This window comes from Chelonus insularis, unplaced genomic scaffold (assembly GCF_013357705.1).
Source record: "Chelonus insularis isolate UGA/USDA-ARS -01 unplaced genomic scaffold, ASM1335770v1 contig_3_pilon, whole genome shotgun sequence".
In the NCBI taxonomy this organism is placed as follows: domain Eukaryota; kingdom Metazoa; phylum Arthropoda; class Insecta; order Hymenoptera; family Braconidae; genus Chelonus; species Chelonus insularis.
The window spans coordinates 1,437,814-1,451,100 of NW_023276556.1; the positions used below are offsets into that span (position 1 = coordinate 1,437,814).

General features: G+C 28.7%; 1 protein-coding gene across 1 annotated transcript; it reads left to right on the forward strand.

Moving 5' to 3' along the window:
• Window positions 1-1,530: 1,530 nt before the first annotated feature.
• On the forward strand, window positions 1,531-11,550 carry hig (hikaru genki). The gene is made up of 9 exons (XM_035085773.1): window positions 1,531-1,929; window positions 2,695-2,777; window positions 2,984-3,146; window positions 7,275-7,448; window positions 8,601-8,735; window positions 8,831-8,974; window positions 9,604-9,813; window positions 9,899-10,102; window positions 11,196-11,550. Exons 1-9 carry the CDS (start codon window positions 1,821-1,823, stop codon window positions 11,399-11,401), a joined length of 1,428 nt encoding a protein of 475 aa, XP_034941664.1. The 5' UTR covers window positions 1,531-1,820; the 3' UTR covers window positions 11,402-11,550.
• The last annotated feature ends 1,737 nt before the right edge of the window (window positions 11,551-13,287 follow it).

Here is a 13,287-nt window from a genome sequence, read left to right on the forward strand (position 1 = left end):
CAAACAGAGAAGAATAAGTGTAATACTCTCATAACATGCTTATTTTCATTTTTAAATTAATATTTCGAGAAAAATCATTCATGAATTCCACTTTATTCACATAATTATTTGATAAAAAAAAAATCATAGAATAAAAATAAAAAATTGAAAGTAAATGTCTATGAGTAGAATATTTTTCTAGTGTACTTGAGACGTTATAACTGACTTGTTTTTTTGAAATATACGTTTTTCTGTAAAATGTAAATAGCAATATGTAATCAACACCAATTACTCTTTCGATTAGAATAACAGCCTAATTATTTACCGATTGAAAGTGGAATCATCATTCATATCAGATGAATACTAATTGAATTGGGAAAAAGAATTTAACCATTTTTTTTTGTATTCATTGCGATACATGAAAGTTGTACTTTTTATTAGGAAAGTTATTGAAATGAAATAATAAAGAATTGTCAGATTAAAAGGTGGATGGTATGATTCTCGAATGAATAAAAATCGTTTCAAACTCAGTTCTGAACTACTTTAGTGTTATAAAAAATCTTATGAGTGTATCATCACGATACAAATTTTATTATTTTATTTAGGCTAATAAAAAATTAAAGATTGAAAATATAACTTTCTTACAAATCATGAAAAAGAGTCAGCTATGTTGAATTTTTTTCAACTTACAAATTTTATATTTGGATGAAATGAAATGTTTTATTATTGTTATTATTATCATCGTTATTAGTAAAGAGAAAAATTAAATTAAATACCTTTGAAAGAAATTTTTCAATTTATTGTACAAATATTCATCTATACCTAATTTATAATGAAAAAAATTTTTTCTTTATAATAGTAATGGATAGAAAAATTTTTAAAATAAAAAGAAATTATTTAATTAAAACAGCGTGTGAATATATTAACATAGTAGATATAAAACAGAAAAAATTTCTCTTTTGATTTTTTTTGCGTTCTCATTGTTCATTAAAATGTTGTCAAGAATTCAAATAATTTCAAATGAAAAGTTAATGCCGCTGTATAATAGAACCATATGGTTAACATTGTACCTTATGCACTTTGCATATTATATGTATATATATAATATATATATATATATATATATGAAAAAGGTGATTTCCATTAAAATTTCCACATTTAAATTGTTTCAAAGATGAATATAAAAAAATTCTTCATTACTTTACTTTAATCTAGATATTCTTTAAAATATCTACTAAAATCTTCCTCACATTTTTGCTTTACATAATAGCCTTCTTGAGGGTAGTAACAATTACAATGGATGGGATATGAGAAGAAAGAAGAGTAGAAAGCACTCTTGAAAATTGTTTTGCAGCTCTAGAAGAAATTGTAGGAAGACAGAGTGGATGTACTAATTGAGCGAGCGCATTCGTGAAGTCCAGAAAAAAATGCGTTCTCAAGTTCTAGATGAGAAAAGAAGAAGGTAGAAGAGCGCTTGCGCCTCGAATGAGCGTTTTAGCAGTGGATTGGGAAATTGGAAAGCTCCCCGCCATAGGGATGTAGCGACGGGGTTTATCGTGCTTGTGGGGGATGAAGAGGTAGCAATAGAGGCGGAACAGAGCTTGCGAATATTACTGTACAAGAGAAAACCGTGCTATGGACCAAGTGAGGGCTTAGTTTTGCTACAGACTTGAACCAACTCAGATGAGTGGCATTTAAATCAACGATACCATGTAGTTGCTTACATTGTCATCTAATTGAGTCAACAACGCGGCTCAAAAACTCAAATCTCTTGTGCCAAATAAGTGTAGTCGTTTTGTCATCATCTTTACTTGTACTGACAGCTCATCTTGTGACGTTGTATGTTGGCAAAAAAAAAAAATTCAACTATCATGACAGTGAACTTCAACGCTCTCTGGTTTTTTTTTCTCTTCATTCCCAGACTCATCAGTCTCTCTCATGCATCAGAAGGTAAGAAGATTATTTCTTTCACTATCAAAAACACTAATAGTTAAGCTAAACCTTCTTTCCTCAATTATCATCCTATTTTAATAAATTGAAATAATAAAATAATTTAAAGTGTTATAAACTTTATTGAAATAAATAATATCACCGGTATACATTATTTATTATACTTTTTTTACTAACGAGTGCAGTATTATTGTGTAGAAGACAATGACATTAATGTTCTCTACTTTGAGCACGAATATGTTTATTGGAGAGTGAATTATTGAGAGGCATAGAGCAGCAGCAGCTGATCTAATTATTACGGAACAGCGTAGACGTGCATGAAATATTTTCGAAGCTATGAAAATAATTGAAATATTGTCTTTATATTCTATACCAGTTGTACAATAAAGATATAAAAAGAATGGTTTTTTCGAGTCAATAAATTTTCAAATGTGTGATGATGTTCTTGATAATATAAATTACAACAAAATCCCTGAAAGCAGTATAAAAGAAAAATCCTTATCTCTTAAGAGAAAAAACAATATATGGATAAGCTTTAAGAACCCCAAGGACTTAGAGAAGAGTTAGAAACCTCGTGAGACAGAGAAAAATAGTAGAAAAAAGGAGGAAACATCAGCTTATAACCCACGTTGTCGACGAAAGCAACTCCCGAGTATAATTGGATTCAAACTTTGTCTTTAGCCGCTATCTCACGTATTTCTAGAATTACTTTTACCTATACCTTACATATAAATTACATCAAAACATTTCTAACTTTTATTACAGAGGAGATTTCAAGCAAACGTGACTGCAAGCTGGAGGGGTTGCATCCTTTCCTTATCATTACTTATAAAAACATCACAATATCAGTAAGTTTGATTGCGATATATATTTTTATAGTTGGCAAATTACGTTGATCCTCATGCATATGAATTAAGCGACATCAGCATTTCATTTAAGATAATATCGATTTTAAAATATATTCATACATTTTGTGCATGAAAAGACAAAGCTGTTGCGAAAATTACCAAGTTATCCTTTGCATGACATTTCTATGATGCGATATGTCTTTCAGGCGGACAAGATTACTATTCCACATAGTGAGAGAGTCACAATGAGATGTCGAGAATTAGGAAAATACAAACTTGTTGGTGATCCATTTCTACAGTGTAGAAATGGTGAATGGAGTTCCAAACAACCTTATTGTTTACCCACCACTTCCATTTCTAATTACACTGGTAAGCCTTTTATCGATTGATTTTTTAATCAATTTTTTTCTTTTCATTTTTCAGTAAAATTATTCTTTTTTTTAGAAAATACATTTTTTTTTTCACCAACTTTTGATGTTTCTGAATTTTTACGTCTCGTTTGTATTTTTTTTTTATTACATTTGAGGGATTGTTTCTCCCTTTTGTTAAATTATTTTTTTATGGAATAATAAAAGATAATAGCAAAAAATGAATAAAATATTTCAAATATGGAAATTACAAGTTTTCCAATGCACCCTCTTTCACTAAAAATTCAATCATTTTTTTACTCAAATACTGTCTGTTATAAATCGAACAAATATTTTTATCTTTAGAAAAATATTTTAATTATTCAAATAAATGATATATCATTTTTGTTTTCTGGATAGAAAATTTTTTTCATCAATAAACGTGTAGGAGAATGTCAAAAAAGTTTCCGTTTCTGTCGTATTTGCTGGAACACAGTGATATTGGGTTGCTATAAAAATTATTCAGTCCGACACAATATATGCTTTTTTTACGACAAAATTGATCTTTAGATAAGTAAAAAAAGTAAATATTATTATAAAACATAGACTAGTACATGAATAATTTTTTTCATGTCTAATAAATTATTCAAAATAGCAATGTCTTTATTACTATTCAGAGATGCAGGCAAAAAGTAGATTTAACCGATTACTCATATCAAAAATATTGCAGCAAGTATTTAGGTAAATGCCTGAATTCTACGTGTAAAATAATATCATGTAAAGAGCTGAAACTTTGCTTGTTTTGTGGGTTTCAAAAATTCATCAAAATATACATTTTAGAGGATATATTTTCCTACACATTTTGAGCATTGAAGCAATTTTCTCGCATATTTTTTAATGCTTTTTTCAAGCTATTTGAAGTTATAAGATTTTTTTTATAACAAATTACCTTCTAAATTATTCTTTGAAAAGAGTGTGTTTTAAATATTAACTGATGTCTGAAATATCGATAAACTCTTTAGCTAAAAAAAGAATCCCTCTTTTTTAACTGTCTCTGCGAAACTTTACCTGACCTAATATTATATTCACCTATTTCGGTTATGAGTATCATGAGGATCATAAAATACTTTGTTTCATTTTTAAGTAAAGCTAAAATATTTATTTTACTATTCTACGTGATAATAAATTCATCTCTTTCAAATGATTCCTGTTTTTTTCTTTACGCAATTACTTTAACTCAACAACTAAAAGTTGTGAACATGAATGAAAAGTTAAGTTATGAAGCTGCTTAATAATTAAAATAGTTTAACGCGCTTTTTATAGTAAGAAATAAATTCAATGATACTCTTTTCAACGGAAGTTAGATACATTTTTGTGGAACGAAAAAACTTATAACTACCTACTTATATGATAATAACAGTAACTATTACCCCTGCTGGATATTATTGTACTATTTTTTGGTTTGCTTAAAATATTTTTATCATAAAACTTTTGAATTTTAAATAATTTAATTAGTATTATTACGAGAAAGTTCATATTGAGGGAATTTTAAATTCGCTCAGATAAAGTTATTAAAAATTTCGTTAATTAGATTATATCTCTAATACTTTTGACGTCAATTGATGTTATTTTATGCATACATATGCATCTATATGCATTTAGATTTTTCATAGTTTAAATTTTTACAAACTTATGATAAAATTAAAAATTTTTCTCGTAGATAAATCTCTGGGGTATTAACAAATTATTAGTTTTTTTTTTCTAGTTTGATAACTTGATTATAAATATAAAATGAACATGTATTCGACACTGGTGGATGTTATCATTTCCATCTGAAAATTTCACTAACTTTTTCAATGTCTTTTTGTTAAATGTCTCGCTTCCTTCTGACAAAAATGAGCGAATACATTTTTTATCGAGTGAAAGTAAGGTGCGAAAAAGTAGTAAAAAAGAGAAGGAATGAGGGAAAGAGTATAACCACTCCCCTTGTCTCTTGATACTCGAGGGAATTGCGGGCAAACGTCTGCACCAAGGGGACCGATCCAACAGCTTCTTAGATTTACTTTCAGTTCACGTACATGTTTCGCATCCCTATTCGCTCTTTTACTTGTTCTTTCTCATCTTTACTATAAAATGCAGATTGTTAGTTTGGTACTGCACATTACATCGCACTTTTCAATACACTCTTGAAAATTGTTGTTACAGAAAAAGACTTTTTCAAATATTACTCGTCATTTTTTTTTGTCATGACTTAATTATAAATTATATAATGGGGACTAATACATTAGCACTGTTGAAATATTAAAAAGTAATAAATAAAATGTTGATTCAAAAATGCAGATTAAAAATTTTGTGCACAATTAATAATGTAAATGAAAAGATGTCCTTTTGGAATTAAAATATAAAATATTATAATAATGGTACAGATTCGAATCCTATATTACTCTAAATGATATTTAAGTATTGTTTTTAATCTTTATAAAATACTCAGAAATTTTGATTTTTATTTATAAGAATACTTTGTTTCCAGCTTCTACTTTTAATTAATTAAAAATTTAATAAAAGTGAATTCATTTTCCCTGCACAAAGTTTCATTAAAAATTTGTTGTATTTAACATTTTACTGAAACTTAAACATTAAACAAAAGTTTTTCGATATCTAAGATAATCATCCAAAGAGAGATCTACATGCACACGAAACGAAAGGATTTTTAATTTTTCGTCTATAAAGAGAATGAGAATGAGGTAAAATAAAAAAGCTGTGACAAAAAGCGAAAAAAGGGTGTGCGAATAGTAGTGAAAAGAATTGCGAAATAACGTCCAGGGAGAAACAGCTGCTATAGCCGGTCCGAGGCAACAAAATTGCGTGCGTGAGCTGGAACAAAGCGTTTTGTCGCTTTGTCATGAAAAATGTGTGAGAGCTACCAACATTGTTATGTGTGTATAGCATGTGGTCGCCGTCGGCTAGTTTACTAGTCAAGACAACGATTTAACCCATAAAAAACATGTAATAGAAAAGATGTCCGAATTAATCCTGAAATTACTTTTTATTTATCTTATGTGTAGTTAAAATAATAGATGATAAAAAATTTTCAATAATATTTATATATAAGATATTTCCATATTTTTCAAATTATGCGGAAACTAAAAAATAAACAAAAAACTAGCTTGCGTATCAATTTCCAATATCGTATTCATTATTGTTCCATTTTCTTTCTTCTAATGAGATTTTCAAGAGCTGCACTCGATGCATGAAAATCTTTATTTGTTGAAAATTTATATCAACACCATTTTGTATTCATATTTAGTACTTTTTTTATTATTATTAAAAGCCGTATAGTTTATTTTTTATCTTTACTAAACTTGTATTTTTCCCGTATTAAATGTTATGAATAGAGATTTTTATATTAAAAAACATTTTTTTAGTAGTACTTTTTATACAATTGAACATATTTTTCAATTGAATTTTTCATTACTTACCATAGTTTGTTATTCATTAAAATAAAATTTTTATGCTTTAAAAATAGACGATAAAATTAAGTATACTGTGATGTTTATTTAATAAAATTTTTTTATTTCGTCTCTGAAATATTTGTTTATTAATTAAAAAAATTTCAATGTGATTAAATATCCTAGTACTACTCTTTTATTTATTCAACTAGAAACTTGAACAATACCTTATTAACTAATCGCTGAATAAAATAATAAAAATTTTATGTAATTACTTAACCGATATTATAATTATGGTTTAGACATGACAGAGCGTATTGCTAATTATCTAACTAGATGAACAATACTAATACCTAGACCACTGCAAACATCAACCAAACAGCCATTAATTAATATTGATTCTAATACAGTCAAAGGAAACATTTAATATCAATAACAATTAATAGGATTTGAATGAGAATTAGGTCTACCAATGTTAAATGAAACATTAGTAAATTCAATAATTTTCTAACTCGGTCATAAATCATCTTTTTCAATTTTCCATCAAATCGTGCACCAATTGTTATCAACCATAAAAAAGTTCCACATTGCTTTTTGAATGTTTATTTTATCTTTTGATCAAAATCGTCAATGCATTGTTCTATTTATTTAGCAGGAGAAATAAACAACAAGGAAAATAATAACTACTTTCTTTTTTCCAGATAACGTACCTCCAACGATTTTGTTTGGATTACCAACAGGATCAGCAGCAATTGAGCCTTCAGGAGCTTTGGCAGTGTTTCCTGGAAGTATTCTACACCTCGAGTGTTTATTTGCTAGACGAATGGGTAATCCTGAATGGACATGGACTTCAAGCTTTCGTCAATACCTTACAGGTCATTATTAAACAATGATTGTTGAGTGAACAAAGGTGAAAAAGACCGTGTAATTTCCCTTTTCATGCATTCAGAATTGCAGTTTAATTGTCGGGATGAAAAGTTTAGTAACGAGTGCTCTCCTAACACTTTAATTTTCTCGTATTTCTTTGTTCCAATCTAGCAGTTGGTTGAAAAGTAAAGACCAGAGTTATTTATCGAAACTTTCAACGCAACTGTACTGCAGAAAAGTCTGTAAATGTGGGTTAAATTGTCCTATCTCAAAAGCTCCTCAATATATCTCGTTTCTCTTTTAGACAGAATGTCATTGAACGATTATAAGCCGCTTTAGTTCACTCAATTATTCTTTATGAACGTCCTAAATCTATCTCTAATCGGTTTATAGAAATGGCACATAATAGATCTCGTTAATTAAAAATTGAAATTATCATTGATAATGTAACATCTTAGAAAATTACCAAAAAATTAGACTTTATTTCATAAAAAAAACCAATTTAATTTTTAAATAGTTCATATGAAATAATATAATTCAAATAAAATTTAATTTTACTCACAAAACTTTTTCAACACAAAATTTTTAATTCTTTTTCCGCTTATATTCTATTTAAATTGAACTCAGTTGATGTTTATAAAAAATGTAATTAGAATTAAAAAAATATACGTTTTTCAAAACTAATTATAAATGTGAAAGTAATTAATTGGTAGTCACAATCGGATTTGATATTTGATTTGTTTCAATATTTAAAGCACAATGCATAAAATATTTCAACAAATAAATAAAACAAAAGAGCGAAAAGTCTATTAAATAATATAAAACTTTCGTCTATATTTAAATTTTACTGAGTGATATAAAATATGATAATGGAAAATTCATTTTATTTACAAAAATTGCCATTGAAATTCATTACTACATACTTTTAGAAAACATGTTACATTATTTGATTTGTTTTATCGACGATTTTTTTAAATTCATGTTGATTGTTTCGTTGTTCTACTTTAATACTTCTATCAACGTTTTATAAAAAATTATTACTTAAAAACTAGAAACAAAGTATATTAAAAGTTTTGATTGCGGTTGAATAGAAAATAAATTTATTTTTATTTAAACTCAATTTTTATTCCATTCTCATTTTATTTAATTAATTTTTTCAGGCTGGGCTATCGCTGCATCTGAGAAAGATTGGAAATACAGATTATCGATATATTACGTGAAAAACCAAGATTCTGGTACCTACACTTGTTCAACACCAAAAGGTCTAACGAATTCGATTCGTATCAACGTCGTGGGTAGGTTTAATCTTTTTAACAGCATTGAAGTCTTTAATTCTACCTTCCATATAGCAATCTCTGATGGCAATTTTTTTTTCAATCACTGTGACCAGACATCCACTGTCCTACGTTGAGTTCTATCACCTCACCTATGACCGCTAAGATTCAAGGTACAAGAATGGGACACAAGGCTGAGTTTAGATGTCCTGATGGTTATAGACTGGAAGGCTCAAGAGTCTTGAGTTGCCAATACAACGGTTAGTGTTTTTTTCTTTTGTTCTCACCAATTTCTACGACACAGAAAATAAAATACTCTAGTCTCTGGGCTATTTTGTCCACCCGTTGGCTTTAAATTACTGATCCGTATTTTTTTCTCTTTTTTTTAGCAGCTCCAATTTTTATTTTCTCTCTGTTACTCGTATATTTAATCTCATTTTATAAATCTTGAAAAAATTTGTTCAACAAATATTTCCATTGAATTATTTTTCTCACTGTTTTTTCAGCTTTCATTTTTAATTGAGGAAAAATATGTTCACTTGGTTATGAAATTTTCACTTTTCTATTACTTTAGTTATGAGAATTTATTTAAAATCATTCATCTTTATTAAATATTTCAGTACATTTTCTGTGTTATTATAATTTGATAAAAAAAAAGTTGGTATTTTATTAAAGTTAATATTTTTTAATTATAATCAATCAATTAAAATTATTCATAATAGTAATGCAAAAATTTCTGAATCTTAGCAATGTCTAAAATAATTTAGATCAAACAGTTAATTGCAAATCAGACTCGTTAGCCATCAAATTACAGGATGAAACGAATTGTGATAATTGAATGGCTGGGGAATAAAAGTTTGTCTAATGGAAAATTGATTGCGCATTGCAGGAAGATGGTCGAACGAGGTACCACGATGTGAACGGATACTTTGTCCTGAGATAGTTGCGTCAAATGCTCGACTCCAAATTTTAGAGCATAACAATACTGTTGGTGGTAGAGCTTCATTTACATGCATGTGGGGGAATAACCTCGAAGGACCTCCAACAATCACCTGTAAAGAAGACGGCACGTGGAACGCATCAATTCCAATTTGTTCACGTAAGATTTAAGTTAATCTTTTATCGAAAAAAATCATAAAGCTTTCAACATGAAGTTTATTAATTGAAAAATTTTTTCGCTTTAGAAATAATTTGTCGTCCACCTCCTGCTCCAAAGAATGGAAAGATAATTGAGCAAGGAAAAACACATTCCGGAAAACAAAGAAGAACGCGCGTCAAGAAAGTTGGATCTCTTTTGAGGTTCGCGTGTCTGCCTAGTCATCAACTACTTGGGGAGGCATCGATTATCTGTACGGAAAATGGAACTTGGTCTCACAACCCTCCTACATGTACGTACAAGTATCATTTATGATGTAACAGAAAAAAGCTCAAAACCCTTAATGGAAAGTACTTTATTTCCATGCTTTATTATCATTTTTATACACATTTTATGTCCAATGCAATGAACATGAAGACTTATGGATAAATTTAATTTCATGTTGTTCAAGGTTTTGTTCTACTTTATTTGTATCTTACTATTTGCCAGCTCTATGACTGACAAAAAACATTAGATACTCAGAGGGAGAGTTGAAATATTACCTCTTTTATGTTCAACAATAAAAATCAAATTTAAAGCTGGAATAAAATATTAATCTGCTATCGTTATAGGTGAAAATATTTGAAATGTTTGCATTTGATGTATCAACTGTTAAAAAAACAAATTAAAATACTTATCCACATTGCTTATCCATTGAAGCAAAAAAAACCTGAATTCTTGATTTCCTGAATCAAGACTTCAACAGAACTTGTACAAAAAAAGTACTAAGTAAAATGATAGAATTCTTGCTTTGCAATGCAACTTCTTTGCAACATCCTTATTTGGAAATATTTCAATTCTAGAATGTTTGTATTGTTTTGATGAAAACGATGCTCAAACAGAAAAAGAGATCTTAAGTTAAAATATTTTTTTTAATTATTTCAAGGCAAAGCTTTATGATAATTACAATAACGAATTAATTAGTTAATTGAACAATATTAATTAAATCAATATAAAATTGACTATATTCAATATAGTTCTGACATAAACAAATAACCAACAGCTTTTTAATTATTCCATAGCAATATTAATAATTAAACTGACAGATTTAATAATGAGAAACAAAACAAGCTGATATAACATAAAAAAAATAATAACAAAAAATACAGATATACATTTTATATGTGACCGACTTTCAGTGCATCTACCCTATTATTACTTGAATTATTTTTAAGGTCAAGTAATTGTATGCTTTCTTTTAAATTATTTTATTTTCACCTAGCTAGTCAGCATACACTGCAATATATATATATTTTTTTTAAAATTCCAAGTTGAAAGCACATAGCGTAATTAAAATAGAGCATTTTTTGTTGAATTTAAATTTCATTTTTTATTTGATGTTTTAGGTGAAGTGAGGTGTCCTTATCCAGGCGATCCGCCGCATGGAAAAATAGCTCCTTTGAAATTTTGGTACAAACCTGGCGATACGATTCAAGTAACGTGTTCTCCAGGCTATGTTACACCCCTACAACCAGTGAAAAGGCCTACATGTCGAGAGAATGGAGTGTGGAGTGGTCCACCACCACCATGCAGATCTTACAGAGATGTTTGAAAGTTAAAAGCATTTTAAAGAAAATGAAGCGAGATAATGTCACACAAAAAAAGAGTTTATCGTTAATTAAAACTCACTACGCCGATACGGCATAAATTATACATGAAAAAACAAAAATTGAATGAAAAAAAATGATGTTTTCCACAAAAACGAAAATAACAAGCGACTTGGACGCTTAATCTAGTTTTATTTCTACATTTTCTATCCCTTGATTCATTTATTTTTTGTTATAAAACTCTTTTCTACGCTGCGGATGAGACGACAACCTCTTTGCCCAACGTATATTTACACTGTGAGATTAATTAAAGCCATCTCATCCCTTAAATTCTCTCTCTCTCTCTCTCTCTCTCTCTCTCTCTCTCTCTCTTTCTACAGCTATATAAAGTGTATCAAGTCAATTCACAACGTGTAAATACAACTGGAGATTGCTTTACCGACGTTTGAACTGTTAAAATATCACTTAGCATTGTTCATCAGAGGTTGAATATTTCCAAAGCAAAGCGGAAAGTAGCGCAAATTCAATTTTCAAGATTGAAAACAGTTACGTCAATAATTAATTACTCAAGTTACTTACAAAATTACTTTTTACAATTTAACTGAAAATTTTTGTCGTTTTATTATTATTATTATTTTTCATTCAATCAGTAAATTTGCCAGAAATTATGTAATAATGAAGCAGGTAAAGTAAAGTATATGAATGTTTCTATATTTCGTATTTTTTTACTTGAGTTATCAAAAATCGATCGTTCTCTTTAGTGAAAAGTTTTAATAGTGCCCGGAGATAAAGTTTAAAAAAAAAAAGAAAAAGGAGATTCGAGAAATAAAAGAATTTGAATATGATCGAAGAGAAATGTCTTCAGGCGACACTTGAATAAGAAAGAAATCTTTCCACATTTTTTTCCTCACGTTTCATAAGTTGTCTGACAAAAGAGACAAGAAGAAACAGAGATTGATGACCGAAAGGAAAACTTCCGTGTAGTTAGATTTGGCTTGATGCAAAAACTTTTTTTTTATTTATCTTGAAGACAAAAGTGCGAAGTTGAAAGGGATTAAAAAAGACAAGAGTCTAATGTTTTGGAGATAACTTGCATAAGACTTTGTTGCGTAAGTATTTAAAGCTCTTAATGTCTAAATGTAGTTTTTTTATTTTTTTGGTCTAAAACTTATTGCCAGAAGTTAAGTCTCATGGGGTCTTTCCTAGATCAACTGACTTGATTGCTTGCTTTCCCTTTCTCGAGACAGATAAACCTTTCTTATTTTCCCATTATTATTTTTCCTTATCTCTTAACACTTCCTGTCACACATTTTATGCTATAAAATAGTATAATCATTGCCTTTCTCCTTAATTAAGAAAATAATAGAAGTAATGGGAAAATAACAGTTAGGTAAGGAAAAGAGGAGGATAGAAGGAATTAAATAGAAGGAAATTTTATGAACGATTTTGATCAACTACTGAAAGATATGAGTAGGAGGAGGGTGGGAGAGGTTGAAATGCAATTAAACAGACCTTGCTCATCTATAGCTGGCTACCAAGTGAATTAGTCTATTTAATCGTGACGATACTAAATTTCATCTGAGTTTCACGATATATTGAGATCAATATGTGTACCAACACGTGTCTACATGTGGCAAGATAAACGAAAATCTAAACACATTACAATATAGTTTACCGCTTATTGCGTTCACCCTGGGGCTATCAGATAGATAAATTTACTCGAGGATGAAATGATTTTTCAATCGTATCTCTGCCCCTCAGGAATGACAACAATTTAGGAAAAATCGCTTTATTTTATCCACATTTTAATTGAATAATATTTTTTATGAAAACTGGCATGATTTATTCATTATTTTGTTCATTAATTTTTGTTTTTTTTTGTAATTATTTA